The following is a 22,839-nucleotide window of genomic DNA, read 5'->3' on the forward strand; positions in this document are numbered from 1 at the left end:
TCATCATGTGGGACATTCCAGTCAATACTGATAGAACTATAACAGCGAACAGACCAAACATCATCGTTAAAGATTCAGTGAATTCCACCTGCAAACTGATTGATATGACTGTTCCATCAGATAGAAACATCGCACTGAAGGAAATCGAAAAGAAAAGCACGAGTACAAAGACCTAGAACTAGAAATACAGAGAATGTGGTATATCAGTGAAAACCGTAGTGATCCCTGAGGTTGTCGGTGCGCTTGGTACATTAATGAAGGGGATGGTGTCGAATGGACAGGCAACATCAATTATTACGCACGATTTCTCTTCCTTATGTACCATTATAATTATATTTAATTATAATGGTATATTTATTATAATTATACCATTTTATAGATGTTCGAAAACCTAGGAGAGGCAGGCAAGCAAGAAATTTTACAACAAATGTTCCGAAAATTCTAGATCTCAAATGGTCTTCCGAACATATATTTTTCGAAAATTGACGTTGAGTGCCCCTGATGACTTGTACTGTTTCTGTGCAAGTGCAGTGCATTCTGCCACTAGTCGGCTCACTGTCTCTACTCTTTCTCCACACATTCTGCACGCCGGGGAAACATTTTGATTGTCAATAAACTTCTTTACACCGTTTGTTCACAAAACCTAGTCTTGTGCAGTCATGAGAAATCCTTCACTTTCCATTTTTAGCTTCCCTCTCTTAAGCCATTCCCACGACACTTCGAGTCCCTAATTTCCTCGGTACGTATCATTATTATTATTTTTTATATTTTTTTATTTTCATTATTGTCTCTTCTGTCACCGTCTTTGCTGGTGTTCTTTTTGTGCTCTTTACTGCTCTCACAGTAGCTGTCTCTGATTTGTACCAGAATCATGAGCGGAGGGTCTCGATGGGGTGGTAGCTTTGACGGTTGGCCGCTAAATTTAGAGCTTTTGACGATTGACGATTATTAAGTGGAAATTTAGTCCGAACGTTAAAGCAAATATTAATTTCTGTATGAATTGATATTAACTGTTGTGCTTGACCTGTCAATTCACAGGCTGAGCCCAAGCTCGAAATAACTACATTCTCCAAATGTCAGATGTTGCCCCTCGAGTTGTCTTCTTGCTGTTCTTGCCATGTTTTTAGCTATTATTTCGCATAGTTCTTGCTATAGTAAGAAATGTCCGCCATTTTTGTTTTCACAACCAAAACAACTCAACCTCGTCCCCAGGTCTTCTCGGTTATCGGTGCATTAACCTGCAAGGAAGCTGCACTTTTGACGTCATCGGTTCATTAATCGCAAAATTCTTCCAAATTTGATCATCAGTAGCTGGTTATGGGGAATTATGCGTGTGCTTTTAGCCAATCAGAATCGGGAAAATATTTTGAATGAATAATAATTTCGCTTAAAAAAACTCTCCCGTGAAATTACTAGTTACAATTCATTTCGATTCAAAAAACACCTAATTAGGCTTGTAATGCGGAGGACATTACAACTACTACGGTCACTACAGCATCCAAAGAAGTAACAATGATTACTTCTACCCATAATTTGCCATTATCGTCTTTATTATGAAAAATTCTGTGTTTTGTTTTGTCTAGAGTAAACAAACTTGACCACGATTTCTTGCATTGGCAGCTTTTATCATTTGTTTGCCCCATGAGAAACCACGTGACATTGAGGAGGTCTCGAGGTCGAATTGTTTCGCCTGAATGGAATTGAATCACACTATAAATTTACGCGGGAAAAAAAATGATTGACATATGATGTGTCGGGAGCGATGTGAAATATCACTCACTGTCCTATTGGTCAATTGTCATGACTTCATCGGTAGAATTTTCGACCGGTGAATTCGCGCCAAACAGGTATGAAAAGTCCTTTAAAATGGCATAACCAACTAAAAAAATAACGGACTTTTAGAAAGTCTAAGATAAACATTACAACAACAACAAAGCAACCACAGTTTCGTATTCTTCATTTTAATGAGGCAATCTCTATTCATTTATCTACATACTTTATATTTCTGTGTTCGTATTATTACAATTTTTTTTTATATTTCAGTAACCTAACAAAAGACCATGTTTCATAACATCACTGATCAAGAAGAAGTCAAACAACCACAAGCTTTCCAAAAAATGAACTCTTAGGTATCTCCATGTAGCAGAGGCTTCGTTTTCAAGATACGTACTGTTAAGTAGCCTTTACTATTGGCACGCCAGTATCTATCGCCAAAAAGTAGCCGCTGCTCACACGACAACTTGAGGTATCTCGAGCCGTTCTTTCACCAACGTCGTCAGCTAATGATACGGTAGCTTTCAAAACCAAATTTTGGAATAGTTTTGACTTTCTAGTTTTGACACCTCTTTTATGGAAGTAAAAGTTTCAAATCTTTTATTTAACGACTAATGTCATACAATTATTCTTTGAAATCGAGGGAAATAGTGGCAAAATATTTACCGAGCCACGAAGTGGCGAGGTAAATATTCCTAAAGCCACTATTCACCGAGATTGAAAAGAATAATTGTTTTAGTATATACACACGAAGTGATCTCAACAAAATCAGAGAGGAAACCATTAAAAAGTACGATTTGATTGACAGATCAGGTCAGCTAGACACGCGACAGTTTAAAAATAGATCTTTGTAGAATTTTCAAACATGGCAATTCACAAGCTTATCACTTCGCAAACAACAGCGTAATGACTTAAATGGAACCGCTAAAAGTTTGAATTGTTTCCTTACCTGAGAAGAAAAGAAGAGCTTTGTTGTTTTCTGTTGACTCGCCAAGTTTATAGCCGAAAAGGTTTGTTGTGTCGTTCCTCGCATAAAGTGCTGACAAAAATGGCGATTCGGTTCCTCGAGGTAAGACGTCGTCTTCATGTAGCATTCTTTCTCGTGTTTACTTGAATGTAGAATTTCTGCCAACATTTGCTTTCAAATTTGTTTGTCATAAATAAACTTCGTTTTTGGGCCAGATTTTTCATGTTAGGAAACGCTGAGTTCACCAAACGGCCTCTTCTAGGCGAATAAACGGGAGTTGTAAACAATCCATCAACCACAAAACTCAACAACAGTAAATGGGAAAACGCCGTTTTGAATCCTTCGAAGTCTTTTCTTGCCAGAAAAAAAGTCAACCCTAGGATTTTGTCGACTTTTAAAAGATCTTTCTGTAAGAAAATGGGAAAAAAACCGAGCTCACATATTATCCACTCGCTGGGAGGTGAATATTGTTGAATAGTCCGAGATAGCGAACCAATCAGATTGCTTAAATCACCAAGATCACTGAGTGTGTATATACTAAAAAGCTGGAAATTTTTTCCCAACGGCGCTTGCTCGCATTGGTTACTTCGAGGTCACATGACATCTAACAATGAAACTGTTTCCCGCCAAAATCTCTGACCGGGCAACACTGCAAAATCTATGACGACAGAGGGTAACAGTGCACTGTTACCCGCGAATGTTGATCAAAGACCGCCGTTTATACAGCGAGGTTTAATAAATTTCCCGCTTCAAAATTTCCAACTACATATATAAACAAAAAACACAAAAAGACGGGTCCCTCGGGAAACAGTTAGTTTTGTTTCTTACTTCATTTTTTTACATTAATTACATGTAGCTACATGAACAACGCTTCATTCCATGAACAGAATGACTCTGCAAACCCCACCCACACGAATAAGGGCAGGCTGAACTGAACCACATACTTGATTGAATTAAAAAATACCCTGTTTCTAAGCCTCTCTCCACCCGAAAAGTTACTTTTTGGGCGGAGAGAGGCGACGACCGAAATCCATCGGATCCCAAAAAGAACGCTCTTCTAATGAGTGATGTCATGCCCGCTTGTCTGTGTTCTTGAGATTCTAGCTATTGATTAATTAATATTATTACTGAGGTGTAACGTACTTTGGCAATACTGTCTTTTTAATCTCAGCAATAGCCTGAGAAAACAGCCGACATTTGGCGACGCTACCACTGGTTTCTCCGCCAAATGACGACGTCGCCAAATGTCGGCTATTTTTTTTCAGCAACATCTGAAACATGTTTTAAAAATTAAATAATTTCTACTATGATCCTTATATATCAATTGGCTTTAGAAATTTCGTCCCACGAAACCATTGTCCCTCAGCCTTTAAAATGTTTTTTTTTTTATTTATCTATATATATATATATTCTAATAATTCAGCAACAGTGACCGCTGTGCGTGGGAGTGGATGATTTTCGCTGTTAAATTTTGAGTCAGAGAAAGCGGAGGAAAACAAACACGTCGTTGTAAGAGTCTAATAGGGCCTTGAGATACAACGAGTGAACTTAACGAGCTCGGTGATCCTTAAAGAACACCTCATTATTACGGACAGGTTACTTTGTCCTTGGGGAAAGAAAGCCCTTACGTTTTCTATAAATTCAACCCGCTTTGCGTAGTTTAGGTAAAGCATGTGTTGTTTGTTTTACTAAAGAACTTGCTTCACTAATGGAAAAGTTGAAATAAAGTTTTTAAGATCATCATCACTCCAAAAGAACAGCAGAGCACACGCCATGCTCCGCCGAATAATCAGTTGCCTTTCATCCTACATACCCGTCATTAAAAAAGCTTATGTACAGCAAAGGTTAATGTCAATGTTCGCAAGATTGACATTAAGCAAATAATTATACACCACAATAAAATTTCGTCTATCATAGCTTTGTTATGTTCACTTTGCCACCCCAATGTGATAAAATTGCTCTTAATCATTATCTATATCTAAATCGGAATCTGAATCTAATGATAAATAGGCTACCATAAATTAATTCACTAATGTTTGCTAAGGCCATGAAACATCGTAATTCTGCTCCTTATATTAGTCAGACATGTAAGCTGAGTTTTTCAAAAATTCAAAAATAAATATTCCTGCAGAATAAATTTGATGAATAATTCACTACAATTAATATGTCAACTGTGAAGGACAGGAACTCCCCTTCTGAGGAGGCACTTGTTGAAGAATTTAAACGACACCCAGGGAACAAACAGCTGAATAGCAGATCAGCTTAACCCGAAAAATGTTAGAATAGGTAACAATTTCAGTGCAACAGGCCATTTCCAAATTCCAAAAAGTCTTCCTTTCAAAAGGAGGCTAAGTGCATTACCTTCCTCGTGAAAATGAGTTTTACTTCCTTAAGAATAAAATTCATTTTCATATCAATGGTTTTGCACTTTGCCTCGCTTTGAAACAGAGGTTCCGGGCAACTGGGAAATGGCCTATGAAGGCAGAGGCGGTTTACTTGAGTTTGAAGGTTGGGGTTCCAGAGCAGCTGCAGTGTCTTGACTTGCGGATGAAGGGAACTGGTAGTGACTAACAAATGGATACATTGGAGTAAAGGTGGAGCCACTTGACATTTCACCTGCGTCATTCTCATCACCAATGGCCGCCCCACCATAAACACATTCAGCGTATGATGGGAGAACTGAAAGGCAGAAATAATACATGATGTCAATTTTTTTTGTGTAGAGGAGAGTGTAAAAGCTACTTAGTGGATGGGTGTTAGTATGGTGATCAACTTTACTAATTGCAGCTTAATGAAACATATAAAACCTGGACTGATTAGTTGACCCAAAAACTGACAGACACTTCAGATATAATGACTGTGAACACATCAGACATTCTGAAGCTAATGCAAGGAGCAAGTTGAAAAGCACTTACAAGGAGACCATGAAAAGGTTCTTCTGCAAAACGACTTTGTCTCCAATGCCAGTTAGAAGAGACAGAACGCATTATTGTGCCAAAGATTAAGAAGCTAAGTATCTGAAAAATGGGATTGCTGTAGCAGCTCTTCAACTACTGAAACAAAAACAATAGCTTATACACTCGAAACTCATGTAAGTGAACACTCAAAATGCAAAGAGTTTGTGATCGCTTACGGGAGGTGGTTGCTTAAAACTGCAGGATGACTTTTACGAGTAGAAGTCCAGACACATCTAATTTTTTGAGAGAATGTATTTCATGCAATGTTTAGATTGCAATATAGGTAGAGACATTCTTGAGTAGTGGTAGTCAAAGCAGCAAACACAAAGATCAGACCATTGTATCAGGTGGTCGTTTAGAAGAGATTAAAAACCATAAAAAAATTCTGAAACCATCATCCTGAAAAGTGGTTGTGGTTGGGTAAATTTTAGTGTTTGGGAGGTGGTCGCTGCATACGAGAGGTGGTCACATTTATGAAGGTCGACTGTACTTGAACAAAACACTAGTCATGCAGACAGCACTTTGTACCAATTACCTGCTCCAGGGTATGGCTGAAAGTCTTCACTATATCCAGGGGGTGGGGTTAGTGGAGGAGCTGATGGCTGAACTGCTGATGGTTGGTGTGGAGGTTGATATGGAACAGAGCCAATTGTTATTGGGATTGTCAGGATCAGGTCCTTTGCTGAGAATCCACTCACGTACACAGTGAACTGTTTCAAAGGACAATTTAAACATGTTATCAGTGGACTACATGGTAAGATTGGCTCAGCCAGAGATGGTCAAGAGAATTAAGAAAGTAAGCAGCCAGATAGCCTGCATTCGGACATCACTTATTTAACTTTTGTTTCATATACATATAGTTAACAAGTGGAGATAGCACTTGCCTACATTAAGGCTATCAACCTGGATGTTCTCTCAAACAGATGTGAGGTCCCAGAGTCCAAACGAATTCTAGCTACAAACGTGCATGCCTGAGATAGTAAGGGGCTGGTCAATTACTACCTGAGGGGGGGGGGGGGGGGGGACACCATTTTGCTGGGGGTTCATTTTCAAAATTTGGATTGGTATTTAAGGGGGTCATTTTCAGGTAAGAGTGTATTACCTTGGTGGTCACGTTACTAAATTTCATGAAAGTTGTACAAAGCAATAATGAGTGTGAATGAAAATTGAATGTAACAGCCAGCAATAGAGACTTTCTCAAAGCCCATTTGTGCCGCTCATCTCTCGCGCCACTTCATCACTCGCTTGTGCTCCCAGAAAGAGTGCCTTCGGTGCTCTCACAGTCTACTTGTAGCAAGTCTTAAGGGCACCCCATGACTGTTTTCTGTAAAATATTTGTTCAGAGAAGCAAATATTGCCTAGAACTTTCTATTACTTGAAGACGGCTATAAAAAGGTTCTCTAGATGACCGTTCCATTCCTGTACAATTCTCAAAGCTACGCTTATTAATTCCCTTCGATTTTCTAAAGTTTAATATTTCACTTTTCACACTCCAGGTGAGGCTATTTTTCATAGGAAAAGGAAACTTAAAATTTTCGAATTCAAAAAAGTGATGGAGAGAGGAATCAAAAAATTTTCACTCTCGTAATTCGCTAAATTGTATCTAAAATTTTTGACAAAATAATACAGAAGCCCTTGTAATTTCAAAAAGGACTCAAGTTTCCAAAGATGACTGAACAGATACAAATTTTAAAGTGCCATTTAGAAAGCATTTCTAGAGTTCAAAAAATACTCTGGATAGCCTAAAAAGTGTTTTCAATGCATTTGGGAGGAAACCATCTTTGGGTGCCCCTAAAGTCTACCATCCATTTGTTAACACCAATCTTATAAACACGACTGTGGATAAAGTGCATGTATGTGGTGAACTTCAGCACAATTTGTAGCTACTGGCAATATTCATAGTTTCCACAGCAATCAGGTAGGGGGTCACTTTCGGAATATGTATAACTTATGGTGGGTTATTTCTAGAATGCAAGGATGCAGTTGGGGTTGATTTGAAAATCTTCTGAGCTTTCCCAAACTCCCTGGTCCCCCCTCACAGGTAAAAAACCACCACCCCAAACCTTGGGGTCAGGACTGCGGGCTTCAATGGTCACCTGCAAAAGTCTGTTAGGTGAAAAATAGGGTGCTCCAGCAATTAACACTTTAAACCCTTAGGCAATATCCACCCACAAAGTAAATTCTCCACAGTAAGACTGATCTTCATACATTCCCACAAAGTATTGGTTGAGAGTGTTTGTCTAAGGATCAGCCTTGGGTTGTTCAAACATTGGATAGCGCTAACCATTGGATAAATCACTATCCAGCAGATAAGCATCAGGGAAACCAATAATATTGCGATATTCACTGGAGAGAGATTTATCCAGTCGATACTGTTACATCCACCTTTTGAACAAATGGGACAAATACATTTTTCCTTAGGTAAATTTTTTGTTAAATCTCATAAACTTTTTTCTTGATTAGGTCACTCTTGGCGCATAGTTTCCCCATCACCCAGAGAGATGGGTAAGTAGTAAGGGGAAACAGGTGCTGATAAAGCAAAGCACTATTGTTAAGTCGGACAAAATAATTCAGATGTATCAGTCACCTTCAGTTCATATGTTATCTTTATACAGCTACAACTTATCATTGTGGGGGGTAGGGAGGGGATTGGAAATGGCACCATCTCCATGTGATGATCCCCACTGCCTCTTATTTCATCTCTTTTTACTGTGGCTACATCTTCCAAGAAGCGCTTATTACGCTTGCCTACAAATTAAAACATCAAGGTATAAGGTGATGGTTGATTTATTTTGTCTGAAGGGCTACATCTATGTACAAGGTAAACATGGATAAAATGTGTACATTAGCTCACCAAAGAATGGTGAAAAGCAATTGCTATTTAACACATACTGTATTACAGTTAGGCTTGACTCGAGGTTTGGCTAATGCTTGGTTTGTGGCTCCTGGCTGACTTGGGATCACATTTGGCTTGTGAAATGACCAAGCTCATAATCTAGCAGCACCTGGTGTTCCTGGCACCTAACTTTTTCTCCCAGGTGACTATCAGTTTTTCATAGAAATCACATGTAAGGCACCTTAGATTGCACAGGTTTGGAGCACTGCATGGACTTCCTTCACATTTTCTCAAAGCACAGCCTTCTAAAGGGAGCTATTTAACAATTATTCCTTGAGCCTGAATGGGCTCTGAGTCAACAGCCCATGAGGCCGGAGGCCGAATGGGCTATTGACTCAGAGGCCATGAGGGCGAGAGGAATTATTATTTTAGTAAAATCCAACTAGTTGGTCAAAAATATCGAGAATAAAAGAATTTTAGCTAGTTAAAGCTAGATTTTAATCCTTTTTTGCCGCCAAAAAGCGTGCACTTTTTGCTACTAGTAGGCTATAACATATAGCCTAGTAGTAGCTCAACCAATCAGAATGCAGCATTGATAATAGACCACTAGTTGGATTTTAATAAATATAATTATTCAAGGCAATAAATTAATTACATTTACATTTGAAGATTTAAGAAATAATTCCAATAATGATCCAACTTTGACAGTTGGGGGGAATAAAAAATATCATTAATAAACAAACACCATACCGGCTTTGATTGTGTAGACAGAGATCTGAACAAGTGTGATCTCAACACCATTAACCTTGCAACTTGACTGGTTATTGATAAATGCAGACACAGCAATTGATTCCCCAGGGCAGAAGCCTTTTCTATCTGTCTGGACAGTGACACTAAGTGGGCCAGAAAAGCAAGCAAATCCATACTGCTCCTCTTTCTCAACTTGGCATGGCCGCTGAATGACAAAAACTGATCTCAGTGGTTGAAATTACAGTAAATTCTAAGTAAAAAATTCTTTTTAGTTTCATAAAATGCCAAGTATAAAGACTGACACTCTTAACCCAAGTTATTAAATAGCCCAATGTATGGAACAGGGTCCTGATATCATGATGTACCCTGGCTGCTAAAATGAATTTTTTTTCACTTTAAGTTGGCAAATTTTAACGAGGTTTCAGTCCATACAAGCAAAATTAGGTCAGATTCTTATTTGTCAGGAAAATCTAAGACTATCAGACATTTCACCTTTTTCCACCTAGCTGTCCCGGAATTTCCAGATATGTCAGGAAAAATTCCCTGTCTGCCCGAGGCACCATTTTGATTTATGACGGGAAAGACAAGAGCTAATAATATCAGTTAGAGGATTGGATCCAAGCAAAAGTGATCACCCATCAACACCCAACTGAACATTACCCAACACTACTACAAATTTGAGACTTCAAACGTCTGAAATGATTGCTGACCATTAAACAAATCTGGGATGCTTCGGGAAAATGGAAATGTTCCCAGCATTTGAGGGTAAGTCATGGACTATCAATTAAGCCTCCCTCTGAGCACAACATTAACTTTCAAGTTTTAAAAAAGTGTCCAGCCAACAGTGTTTAGAGTACCATTAACCTATAAGTAAGTGTAGTGGTTATAACTTTATAAAGATTTAGTCAATATAAATTCTCACCAAAAGTTCTGGGTCTCTATTTATGTCCACATACTCAATAATGGTAAAAACAGACTTGCTTGTTATGTCAAACCTCCACGGACGGTCAATAGATGCTTTAAGCCAGTAGCGTACATGACCATATTTCCCCTCAACGGATGTTGGTAAGTTTTGACCTGGTGTGTGAAACTGGAAGGGAAAACTGTACTCTCCGGGAGCTAGGACTGGGTTTTCACCCGCTTGATCAGGTACTGCAGAATAAAATCATGAACATCAAGGCAAAAATATTTCCAAAATTTTAGAGCTGCTTGTACAGCTGTACAACAACAAAACCATTAATTACATTTTGCATTGAAATGAAAAGTTCTGGGTGGTTGCTACATGGCCAACAATACATACATGTACACTCACTGCAGACTAAGGGCCTGTTCACATCAGCCCGATTGATCGGGCTGAATTTCGCCTTCGGTTCATATGAAAAATTTCAGCCCGGTTTCTGAGATGAGAAAAGGCCAAAGATTGTGAAGAGAAGGGAAGAGTTCTGGCGTCAAATTCGAAACACAAGGCAAACATGGAAAAACACAAACATTTTAACTTTCGTGCCTATCATAGCTTTGGCAACTCTTGAAGCTGTATCACTGCAGTGAAATGGGATGCTTATAATGTGGAAAATACGGCAGGCAATGCAAGACGATACCATCCGGACCATCAGAATTTATCCCACTTTCATCCTGGTCACCGGGCTTACAGTGATATCGGTTTGGAAAAACGACTATCTTGGCAACTGAGGCCCGGTTCAGACACTACTCCACTCATGTGCGGAACCTAACTGATGAATTAAGTACGGCAAAAGAGCGGCATCTGAATTAATTTGGTACGGCAGTTTTAGTTTGGTGTGGCAAAAGCATTAAGTTCGACAGAGTCTGTTGAACTTTTGTCGAACTTAACTTAGGTTCGACACACGGTACGCCGTCTGAATCAGATGTTGCGCCAGTGTCGCTCCAAAGTGGAATTTATTCAGTTAGGTTCGACACATGAAAAGTACGGCGTCTGAACCAGACCTGAGCCAGCCCACCCTCTCATGCGAACACAACGAATTTTCGGAAAATATCTGTTCGGAAGACGATTTGAGATCTACAACTTTCGGAACATTTCTTGTAAAATTCCTTGCTTGCCTACCTCTCCTAGGATTTTCAAACATCTAAAAATTGGCCCGTATAATTGCCCATTTTTAATCGATTTTTACCCTAAAAAGCTCACCTAGAATTTTCGGGAGCCTTTTCTCTGGCTGAAATTTTCAAAAAGGTAAGTTTTGATCCCTATAATTTTCGAGTCTCTAGACTTTCAGCTAGGAAATCCGAACGGATAAAAAATTTTAGGGGATAAAAATATGCCTATTGCTACCGTTTAAATACTAAAATACGTTTAACAATGCTGTGTTTAAGTGGTTTTGAACTATATTCTCGTTGGGTGCCCTTGATTTACAAAGGATTAACGATTTAGAGGTAAGACGAGATCTTGGACACTGGGCCAGTATGCCTGCCAACTTTTTCTGAGATATAAGCATGAGATTTTTATCCTGGGAGTGCCGGGAAGACGACACGATCATTTCCAAAGATTTCCGAAGAAGTCCGAGGTCCTCCGAAGAAGTCCGAAGTCTTCCGAAGACGTCCGAAGTCTGCCAAAGGCGAAGTTATCGAGTCCCAGTCTTAGGACACGTATAAACGCGAGCTCGCTCCCAGTGCTTTTCACTTCAAAAATCAGAGATCGCGAGGAAGGTATTGTCATTTATTCATTTTACACATGGTTGTCGTTCCTTACATGGGTCTTACATGGGCAACAACTCACATTTTTCAATCAGGCGTGAGAAATTGGCCCGCAAGCGTGAGCCGGTGTGAGATCGTAGTTTTCAACCCGTAGGCGTGAGACTCACGCCTAAGGCGTGAGAGTTGGCAGGTATGCCAGCCCGGCCAACCGGGCTCATGTGAAGCAGGACGTAACTAATCGATAGAAATCGATCATCGAAAATGTAATCGATTAATCGATGATACTCGATAGTACTCGATATTTGTCGATTGATTAGTCAATTTAATCGATTGAAATCGATAATCACAAATTTTTTGTCGCATCTATGGAAATCGAAAATCAAAAACGTGATCTGATCGTATCATAACACTGCGTAACACTTACCTTCAAGCTTACCTTCGAATCCGCTTTTTTGATAAAGATGATGTTACTTCTTTCTCCAATAGTAGCTACTTTTCTTATTTATTTTTTTTACCAGGATCACTGCTGTAAATTTGTACTCTAGAATCGTCAGAATCGTGGTAAATAGCCGGAGTCACTAATGTAGAAATTGGCAAACTGTCGTCCGTTCTCCGAGAATTTAGAAGGGTATTGTTCGAGCGCTTATTGGGAGACACGCATGGTGGCTTACGGAGCGCGGAGAATCTTCGTCCATTTTCTTTTCGATCATTGTCGAACAAATCGATAAAATCGATAGCTAATTACAGAAATCGATCAAAATCGAAAATCACAAAGACGCGAGTGATCGATTTCTATCGATTTCCGATATTAATCGATTAATTAATATCGATTACGATCGATTACGTTCGATTTCTATCGAGTATCGAAAATATCGATTAGTTACGCCCTGTGTGAAGAGGCCCTGACGCAACGAAATTAAATAATTACATGTAGGTATTGGCATTGTATATTAGCTTGTTGAATTACATGTACTGTTCAAAAACCTAAGTACAGACTGAGATTTTTTTACCAAAAATAAATGAAAGCTAATGAAGTATAATAAACATTGAATGTTTATTTTTAAATACAGTAAGGTGACAAAGGTTGACTGATTTTGAAGTCAGCAAGTTGCCTTGAAGATTCAAGAATAATAATAAAAAAATATTTAGAAAACATCTTGTACTTACCTTTTCCATATAACGTTGCTACAAGGTCAATATACACTTCACTGTTCGCCGGTTTCTTCCTTCGTTGATCGCCTGCGGAAAGGAAGACGTTGGCGACTCCATGGAACTCGATTCGAATCCCTCGCAGTTTTAACTCACTGTTCACTTTTAAGTTCACCGTTCCGTTAAGGACTTCGCCGGGGAAAAAAGTTGTCTTACCATCTTGAAAGACAACATGGAAGTAGTCCACTTTGCCCATTAGAATGAACTATGAAGCACAATACAAGTCATTTTTTGAGAATAAACGGGAGAAAGGAAATTCGTCTCAGCGTATAGGCGAGTCCAGACTGTTCTTTAGACCAACAACAAAAGACATGCGTAGAAGTGATCTTAAAACGTTCCCCCGGGCTCTTCTAATTTTTCCACTGCGTCTCGAGGGGGGGAGTGGGGGGGAAGGGGTGTAACAAAAGAGATAGTAAGCGGAAGTCCTTCCAGCTTCCGTGAAGCGACTTATTCTTGGAATCCGCCACCGTAGGGTGGGTCTTGGAAAATCAAGATGAAGTTTCGGGATCGGGGATCGGGGATCGAGATAAGAGGGTGCTAATGGCGGTACCCAATTCTCAGTTAACTACAAATTTTTCGGCCAAATATCAGTTAATACCTAAACTTGGTAAGGCTATTAACTTTCACCTTCCAAAAGCGACTATTATTCCGTCATAACCCAAATTTTCTTTTTCAGCACGTCAATCACTTCTGGGGGTAGGCCCCACTAAAATCAAGATATAAATTTACATGAATTGACATAAACTCCGCCATTAGTACAATTTATACGTAACAGAAAAAGAAGAAAAGAACATAATTATCTCACCAAAGTAGTAAAAATGGTAAACGACAGCTAAGGCCCCTATTAACCGATTTTTGCTGTATAAGTGCAAATTAGATTAGGGCGCGTTTCAAACGTCGTGCTACTGCCGTGCCGAACTCAATTGATCGAATTAAATTCGACTTTAGCACGGCAGTAGCACGACGTTTGAAACCAAGTCGTGTAGCACCGCAAGGCTTGCCGTGCTACACGGCCGTAGCTCGACTTGGTTTCAAACGTCGTGCTACCGCCGTGCCGAACTCAATTCATGAATTATAAATTCATTAGAATACATTTAAAAGTTTGCTAAACCGTTTCTTTATTTTTGTGTTTTGTTTTTGGTAACAGCCGTTCCATTCGACTGTCATTGTGCGAATTAAATTCGACGTCTGAAACCAAGTCGTGCTAATGACTTGCTGCAGTCGAACTACAGTCGAGCCAGCTTAGCACGGCAGTAGCACAACGTTTGAAACAGGCCTAAGTAATATAACCATTAATATGACACCAGCCTCGGGATATAGACGCACCAGTCATGATCTCGATCTTCCCGGCCTGGTCATGCATGTCCTGCCATAAACTACTTCAAAGTTACCTTCTTCGGTACTTTCATTATCTGAATCAGCTTCGTACTTATCTGGTTGCTGTATGTCCTGTATCTTGTTGTTGCATGGCCTAAATTTCAATCCACTTTCAATCCTTGCAATCCGTTGCAACAGACGACGGGAAACAATATCATTGCCAAAATATAGTCTTGTTGAATAACAAAACCAAGGGACTGGCAAAAATCGTTCGCTATAACGAGGTTTCGTTATATCGAAGTATTTTACCATATATTTTACTATTACTGGGGTAAAGAAAATCGTTCGTTTTACCGAGTACGTCGTTATATACAGGTTCGTTATATCGAGGTTCCACTGTATTCAGTATAATTAATAGAATGTCACTTAACTGTTAACTTTTCATTTCTCAATTAACTACTAATTTTTTGGCCAGTTATCACTGAGTTAACTACTGTTCTTTTTGCCAAATATCAGTTAACTGCTAACCCCATTGGCACCCTCAGATAAATAAATAGATGATCAAGAATCCTTTTTTTATTATTCTTTTCTTGGCTTGGGGGAGGGTGTTTTTCAACGCTTAATTGAGAAATACAAACATAACAGACCCAATCCTAACAAGAAGTCAGTATTACTAGTAAAATAGGGTTCAATTTGCTTGAGTTTTTCAGTTTCTTCTGGCCCGGGTTACTGAGGTAAAAAATTAACAAACAAACAAACAAACAAAACTTGGATAACGCTATCCACTGGATAAATCTATATGCAGTGGATCAGTATAAACGCAGTGGGTTTGTCTAATATTTATAAGCTGGATTGTCATTTATCTGGCATAGATAGCGCTATCCAACTCTTGAATAACGAAAGAGCAGACGACTGTTTTTGTTAGGCTAGCCAGTCTGTTCCTCAGGGATCAGGCGTGTTCAATTCTCACTTCACTGTAAGGAGTCTTTTAAAGAAAAGGAAGAACAGAGGACGATTAGTCCACGGGGAGTCCAGTGTTGGACTTTTTTTGTCGGATTATACCAAATTTTAAGATTAGAGCAGTAAACTGATCCTTACGGTCACGGGAAGAGTGATAGGAAAAATAAAGAAAGAAAACAAAATTAAAATGGTGAATTATATTTGCCCGATATATCGGTTTGCAACACAAACCTTTAACGGGGCCTATCATAGATACTTTGCTTTTGGTCCTTGCGTAAAGTTTCGGTTTTGTCAGGCCAGGGAACAGTCCCTGCTCTTTTACCATCCTCTCCCGTGGAAGAGAGACCCTCACCGACCCTGGGAACAAGGTTGATGAAAACCAGGCTTCATTCACTTCCGGTGAGGAAGACCCAAGTTTTTCGAGGTCGCCAGTTAAATTAATAAACCCAGTTTTTTTTAATTTTTTCTAGACACTTAAAAGTATGGAGGAAACAAATTCCTGAAAGTACCTCAAACAAATAAGTACACAAAGCCAACGATATTTTACATAATGTCAATATGATATTTATTTTCAAAAACGTCCACTTCCGTGGTTTTACCGTGGCCCGATCCAGAACCACACTAATCTCAGTAAGGACTAGGCTTTAAATATTAATGGACTGCTTCGAAAGTTTTGTTGACCCCTGCTTACTTCTTAAACGTGGTGAGGGATGAACACCCTTGAAAGTATTTAACTCGACACACTACAGTTCGCTCTACACATTTGAAAATATAACTTCGGCATGGAGCGTATTTCCTTAATTCTTATTAGTTCTGCAGTAATTTTGAATTTAGGGGGACTGAGGATCCTGTTCTTGGTGGTCTGATAACAGGGGCACCCGACAACTGTTTTCTGTAAAATATACCTGTTCGGAGGAGCAAAAATTGCCTAGAATTTTCTATAGCTTTAAGAAGACTAAAAATTTGCAGATGAACGTTCCCTTCATGTACAATTTTCGAAGCTTATATCTGACAAATTCCCAATAAGATTTTCTGAAGCTTAATATTTCCCATTTCACTCCCCCGATTCGGCTATTTTCCGTAGAGAAAGGAAACCTAGAATTTTCGGAACCGAAAATGTGATGTAGAGAAGAATCAGAAAAATTCTCTCTTTCGTAAAACTTAAAATAACAGCTAAAATTTTCGGGAAAATAATACCGAAGTCCTTGTAATTTCAAAGACTCAAAATGCCCGAGGATGACCGAACAGATAAAAACTTTTTAGCGCAACTTAGAATACATTTCTAGAGATCCGAAAGTACTCTGGATAGCCTAGAAAGTGTTTTCAATGCATTTAGGAGGAAACCATCGTTCGGAGCCCATGTGTTATTGTATTTTACAATATTGTATTTTATATGTTTCATATGTTCTCCCTCCCCCTTTGCATGGAAGTGTCTTCTGTCTCCATTCTCATGGGAGGCAAAGTGAGATCGTAAGAAGATAGATATGTCACACTTCTATCTTTGAATATTGGTAAGGCTTGCCGTTCGCTGGAGCATTCCTAGTGCTGCTGTGTAAGGGAACGGCAGGAGCTTGTCGAGAACCTGTGTAAAAACGAAAAAAATATACCCAAAGTTCAGTATAATCTGTGAACAGTTCCTGTTCAGTGAAACTACAGTCACGCTTAACTTTGAAGCCTTATAATAGACCTTATTCACGATAACCGCCGTCTGTGACTGATGGGATGGAGACAATATCACGTGATTTCTCAAGGGGCAAACAAGTGATAAACTGATTTGCCAATACAGCAAATTGCCAGACAACTGAAAATAAAGAGCTTTCCATCTTAAAGACGATAATGGCAAATTATGAATGAACGTGTTCATTGTTTCTTTTTTGTATGCAAACCTACCAGGAAAATTTGACGCTGCTGATCCATCCAGTGCAACTCGGCCCATTCCTGTCTCGGTCTCCTCGTCTGCAGCTTCATCACTGGCCAACTCGGCGGATACACGTGACGCCAGGTAATTAGCGAGAGCGCTGTAGATCTGATGACTAAGAACTTGTTCGATGGAGGGTTGGGCACTAGGAGGCACTGTGGTTATTATTACTGGGAATTCTATTTCTGTGTTGAAAGCTCTTGCTACACGCACTTTAAACTGAGAAGAGAGTTGATATAAATATGAATTAAAAGCTTCGCACTAACACTTTGATGTTTAAATAACGCTTATTTTACAGTCATAGCTCTTTCCTTCTTCTTTCCAGAAACTTGGAGGAGAATGCAGGGTACAGGCTCTTAAAGGAACGACAATTAGGATCGTTTGAGTACCAGTGTTAGGACCTGATTGGTCAAGGATATCCAAATATAATCAAACAACGCTTTGATTTTATTCAACTACTCTGTTCATTTTCTCCCTTGAAAACGAGTATGGTGACCTATAATTTATTTCTTTTCTTTTAAGATGAGCAACTTTCTTTCTCTAAAATAAATATAGACTAATCTCAGTGCACGCAGAAAAAAAAAATCAAATATAATCATATTGTTATTTTAAGGAATTATTGTCTATATACAAGTAGCTGCTGCTCCTAAAGGAGTATAGAAACCCACCAATATTATTTCCAAGTTTTAGTTCCCATAACATAGGCAACCAATCGGTAAAGTTTGACAAACTTCTCACTGCAAGTTCATTTCAGAGGAATAAGCTTCACCGACGCGACACTACATGTTGTTCAGAAAATAATCCCATAATTCCAGGGTACCCAAAACCAACCATTAACCAATCATTGCTTGTTGTTGTAGCCCAAACGATACCAGAATTCTGAGCAAAACTAGACTACGAGCAGTCTCTCTTTTTTCTGTAGTCCTTCGAGCAAAACGCGAGACACGCAAATGGCCACGCACGTAACTGATGGCGCGAGACGGCGAGAGGCTTCTCCGGCTGCCACCCTCGTTTCGCGCGTCTCGCGGCTTCTCCACTCCCGCGCGCGTGCATTGCTCTCACTAAATCTGAAGAAAAAGAGAGACTGCTCGTAGTCTAAGCAAAATTAAGCTAGTGCTCAGTCTTCCTAAACCTTCTGAAAAAGTCAGCTGAATTTTTCTTTTATGTAATTGCTGTGGTTTCACGTACCCTTATTCTGTAAGATATGTCAATACAGCCGAACCCCTCCGTTGTTGGCTGAACGGAAGGAACGGAAAAAGCATCAAAGTGAACATCGCCGTCCTCCCCGGGGGCAAATCCCTGTTCGTTTGTTAAAACGTAAATCTTCTCTGTAACTGTGCGCGTGGTATCTAAAACAAACAAAGTTAATGCAGTTAGTCCAGATAAAGCTTACTTTCAGCTCATACAAAATTTTGGCCTGAGTGGCAGATTCAGATCTTCAAGTATAAGTGGCTGATTGGGGGCCTGCTTATCCACATCCTCGACCCGTCTGACTGCCCCTGGGTCTCCGAGGATGGCTGATCTCCATCTACATCTAAATAAAATTAGACCTGCACCCTTCTAAACCTCTTATTTCACTGGTCCCCTTTAATCTACAGTTCCACTGATTTCAGAGATAGGGGCATTGTTATGTGACAATCCCTATTGTTTTCCCAGCTAATCAAAAACAATCTTTCAAATAGGCGCGGGATCGCCCAAAATTTTAGGTCCTCCACAGGGGGAGGCCCATCACTGTATGACAAAAAAAATAAACTAATGAATAAATACATTGATAACATTATAATAAACAAATAAAGAAAGAAATAGTAGGTAAATAAAAGAAATAATAAAAAAAAACAAATAAACAAAAAAATTGGAAATTGACATAAAATACTAAAAATATTAATGTGGTAAATGTTATTTGCTAGTTAAAAACTTTAATTATTCTAATCTAATCTAAGCGCCTTCTGAAATAAGCAAAGGCGTTTTTGAGTGACTCACGTTAACCGGAGGCGAGGTCTTTTTCATTTTAAAGCACCTTGACGCTCCCAAACTTGTATTTCTAAGTGTCCTTACTACTATAGAGACGATTTGCCCAAAAATTTGGGCAAAACCACCGTCCAAAATGAAAAAAAAACCCACTTCCAGTTGACGTGCGTCGCTCAAAAACGTCTTTGCTTAAGCTCACTATTAATATTTTTGGACGTGCGGGTTTCAGTTTGGCCTAAAAGTAACGTGGGGGCCCCTCCCCTAAATCCAACTCTGTTTGTGCAGGACCCATTCAAATCGGGTGGTTTAAAGAAGCCGCTGTTTTGAAATATCATCTCCATCATCAAGTTTAAACGCCATCGTGAGTGGCGGTTATCGGAAGCTACAACAACTTGTTACTAATGGCATCAAATTAATATTGTACTGAGAGATTTTTCTTTGCTACGCAATAGAGATCAGTGCCTCTGACTCTATCCATCGAGATCAGAATGCCAGAATATACATAAAATAAACATTGTATAATCCGACAATGTCTTTTTCTGACTATTGCTTCCTCATATCCTCCCTTACGCACTTACCGTGAGGCGCCTTATACAAAGCTTTTTGTATAAGCTGCACTTCAGTACCAATAACTTGTTTGCCGCTTTGGTTGCTGACATGACCAGTTATCCTGACCTCTTGGCCCGGACAATAAGCACTACGGTCAATACGAGCTGTTGCATACAGCTGGCCAGAGGGGCAGCAAACCCAGCCAAGCATTCGGTCGTCATTTTTCACACATGGTTCCTGGAACGAAAAATAGATGAAACATCAGTCACCAGTTAGGTTTCTTAATGAGTACATAAGACCCTGCTCTCATTTACATTGATACGCCATGAGACAAAAAATCGATTCACAGTTTATCCAATAATCACTCTCCCGCCATTGTCCTGGCTCCAGACTATTAATGTCCGTTCTCGAAATAATTTGGATGAAAAAATTCGTCCACGCTCCCCACCCTAGCACCCAGGTAGCCTCACATGCAGAGGCTCTTTTGTCTCGTCACGTAATCCTCCCCAACAAACGTTCGTGGGGCAGGAACGCGTGACGACCCCATAAGAACGTCGGGCGTCTACGTGGGAGGCTAGCATCCACGATATACCGCGATCTACGCTTTCGCATTACTTATTATGATCATAGCAACTTAAGAAGGTATCTACTGTCATGAGGATAAGATCGAACAATAGATGGCTCAGTAAATATTGCTGAAGCAGCACTTGGTAATTTAAAAAAAAAAAAAGAACAACGTTGGTTAATTTGAAGCTGCCAAAAAGCTATGTCTTAGGCGAACTTTGGTCGTCTCGAAAGTTTCAGGTGAATTTTTCGTCTCATCCGAAACTAATAGCTACCCTTATAGGTCGGTCGAAAGTTCGAGGACATGGACAACCATTTGATACACTTTGGTTCCGGAGTATTTGGAAATATTCGTTCGTTGGGTGCCCTGTTCTAAAGCACATAGTACATCCCTAAAAATCCTTTTGGTATACGGATGCATTTGGAACGTAGGGTGGGGGTGGGGGTGGCCCACGAAATCACCGGACTCTTTCCCAGATCCACCATTGCAGAGCATTCATAGTGATGTTCGGAAAAGCCCAATTTGTGCCCGCTTTTGTCCCTTCACCCAAAATCTAGACTGCGAACAGTCTCTTATTTTTCTTTGCAAAGTTACTGCACACGAAAAACCGAAGCACGCGAGCGGCCAGGCGCGATAAACGAGGGTGTAAGGCCGAGAAGAAAAGAGACTGCTAACTCTCTTGTTCTGTCTGGAGAAAACGAAGCTGTCAAGGGAATTTAATTAACCAATTAAACACGTCTTTTCTCGTCTCGACCCAATCCCTCATTGTAACGTAACATCAAGCAGTCTCCCCAGAATCCTACACCTCTAAATTCCTTGTCTTCTTTCGTTGTTGTATTTTTTATTAGTTTTCAGTGTTTGTTCATTTGATCCAATCAAGTTTTGTGTGGTTATGTTTAGCTCCGCGTTACTCTATTCGGGATATAAAATTCCGAAATGACGGTCACAAATTTAAGCAGCTTATCCACTTTCCAAAATTGTGATTTCTTAGACTTACCATTAACGCAGGGTCTCTAATCTGCACACGCTCCACAATACACAGTGGGCTGGTAATCTGGAGATTTGTTCTCCAGGGTCGATCCACTACTGCCTGAAGCCAGTATCTGACACTACCGTATGGACCCTCAAACGATGTTGGCAAACTGTGTGGAGGCAGGGGAAATTGGAATGGAAAAGCGTAATTGCCGGGTAAAAGTCTTACATCGTTACCGCTCTGAGGACCTGAAAAGGATGAAGATTAGCCGGCTAATCAGGCACAATTTCCATACTTAATACGAGAAAAATAACGTCAAATTACTCTCCTCATAAATCATCACATGTAAACTTTGCTGACACAGTCGATATATTCAAGATCCCCGTGGATGTAGACAAGCTGTTTTGAAAGGGACACAAAAGTCTCCGACCTGATCGTCTCCGAGACTCGTCACCGCCCACATCAAAGCTCACAATATGATGCCCTTCGGGCTCAAGCCCGAGATCAGTGTTTCACCCGCTGAGCCAAAATGAGACGAAATATGCTAACATATTGGACGACGGCAGACTTTGTCAATCGTGAGATTTGTTCCTTCATAAGGCTTAATGATGTCTTCGGCGACCAGAAATAAATCTGAAAATTAACCGAGCAAGGAAAACAACTTGGACCGCGTGCGCTTATGTTTTATGATACAGAGAGATTTATGGGAAATTATAGGGAGGTTAGAGGAGGAGGTGGAGGGGGAGGGGGGGAAGATGTTATCAGCGAGCTACTAGATAGTCTCCTTCGCAGCCGTTATTAGGGTCGTCACTCGTCACGCAACGCTCCTCCCCACTAACGGCTGCTCACGAGAGAGACGCATTCCTTTCCCTTTGTTTTTGAGAACCAGTAGAATGCACGTTATTGTTATCGGCTACGCCAATCAAATTGCTCGTTATATTTGCTGGGCGCTTGCTGTGCGCGAAAACAAAACATGACAGATGTACACGTGCGAAACAACGATCTTGACCCGGGAATCTTAACCAAGTGAAAAATGAATTTACTCCGAAAAAGTTATTGAATAGTGATACAAATTGCTTTATTTGTTCAGCTGCAGTCACTTCTAAACAACGTGTGCGTGTTTTTAAATCTGGTAGTACGGGAACAAGCTCTTTTGACCTTCAAGGACTTATAAACAAGGCATTGGACATCGACGTAAATGTTTACTCTAATTCGGACGTTGCAGTGTGCATTAAATGCTACAAGTCCTTGGTGAAATACCAAAAAGCGGAAGAACATGTCAAGGAGATAAAGACTGAGCTCAAGTCTGCTTATTCAGCGAGTGGCAGACGTGTGAAACGATTTCTGCGCACCGAAAACATAAATGAATTAACAGCTGGCAGTGGGACATCAGTCAAAAAACACCTTTCATTTGTAAGTTTAAATGAATT

The 22,839-nt window shown here is 39.9% G+C and overlaps 2 protein-coding genes across 2 annotated transcripts in view; both read right to left on the reverse strand.

Annotated features, from left to right (window-relative positions):
- Nucleotides 1-1,945: 1,945 nt before the first annotated feature.
- On the reverse strand, nt 1,946-13,448 carry LOC140928974 (arrestin domain-containing protein 3-like). The gene is made up of 6 exons (XM_073378786.1): nt 13,118-13,448; nt 10,206-10,435; nt 9,284-9,488; nt 8,285-8,445; nt 6,233-6,407; nt 1,946-5,419 (listed from the first exon to the last, which is right to left on the reverse strand). The coding sequence occupies exons 1-6, from the start codon at nt 13,353-13,355 to the stop codon at nt 5,214-5,216; spliced, it is 1,215 nt and encodes a 404-aa protein (XP_073234887.1). The 5' UTR covers nt 13,356-13,448; the 3' UTR covers nt 1,946-5,213.
- Nucleotides 13,449-16,810: 3,362 nt separating this feature from the next.
- LOC140928975 (arrestin domain-containing protein 4-like) overlaps nt 16,811-22,839 on the reverse strand; it is a 14,330-nt gene continuing 8,301 nt past the window's right edge. Inside the window, exons 2-6 of the mRNA XM_073378787.1 lie at nt 21,434-21,657; nt 19,901-20,108; nt 18,543-18,703; nt 17,327-17,573; nt 16,811-17,018 (exon numbers count right to left, since the gene is read on the reverse strand). Of these exons, the coding sequence (XP_073234888.1) occupies nt 16,924-17,018; nt 17,327-17,573; nt 18,543-18,703; nt 19,901-20,108; nt 21,434-21,657 (935 nt within the window). The 3' untranslated portion in view covers nt 16,811-16,923. The remainder of the gene's footprint in view (nt 17,019-17,326; nt 17,574-18,542; nt 18,704-19,900; nt 20,109-21,433; nt 21,658-22,839) is intronic.

Source organism: Porites lutea, chromosome 2 (genome assembly GCF_958299795.1).
Source record: "Porites lutea chromosome 2, jaPorLute2.1, whole genome shotgun sequence".
Taxonomy (NCBI): Eukaryota; Metazoa; Cnidaria; class Anthozoa; order Scleractinia; family Poritidae; genus Porites; species Porites lutea.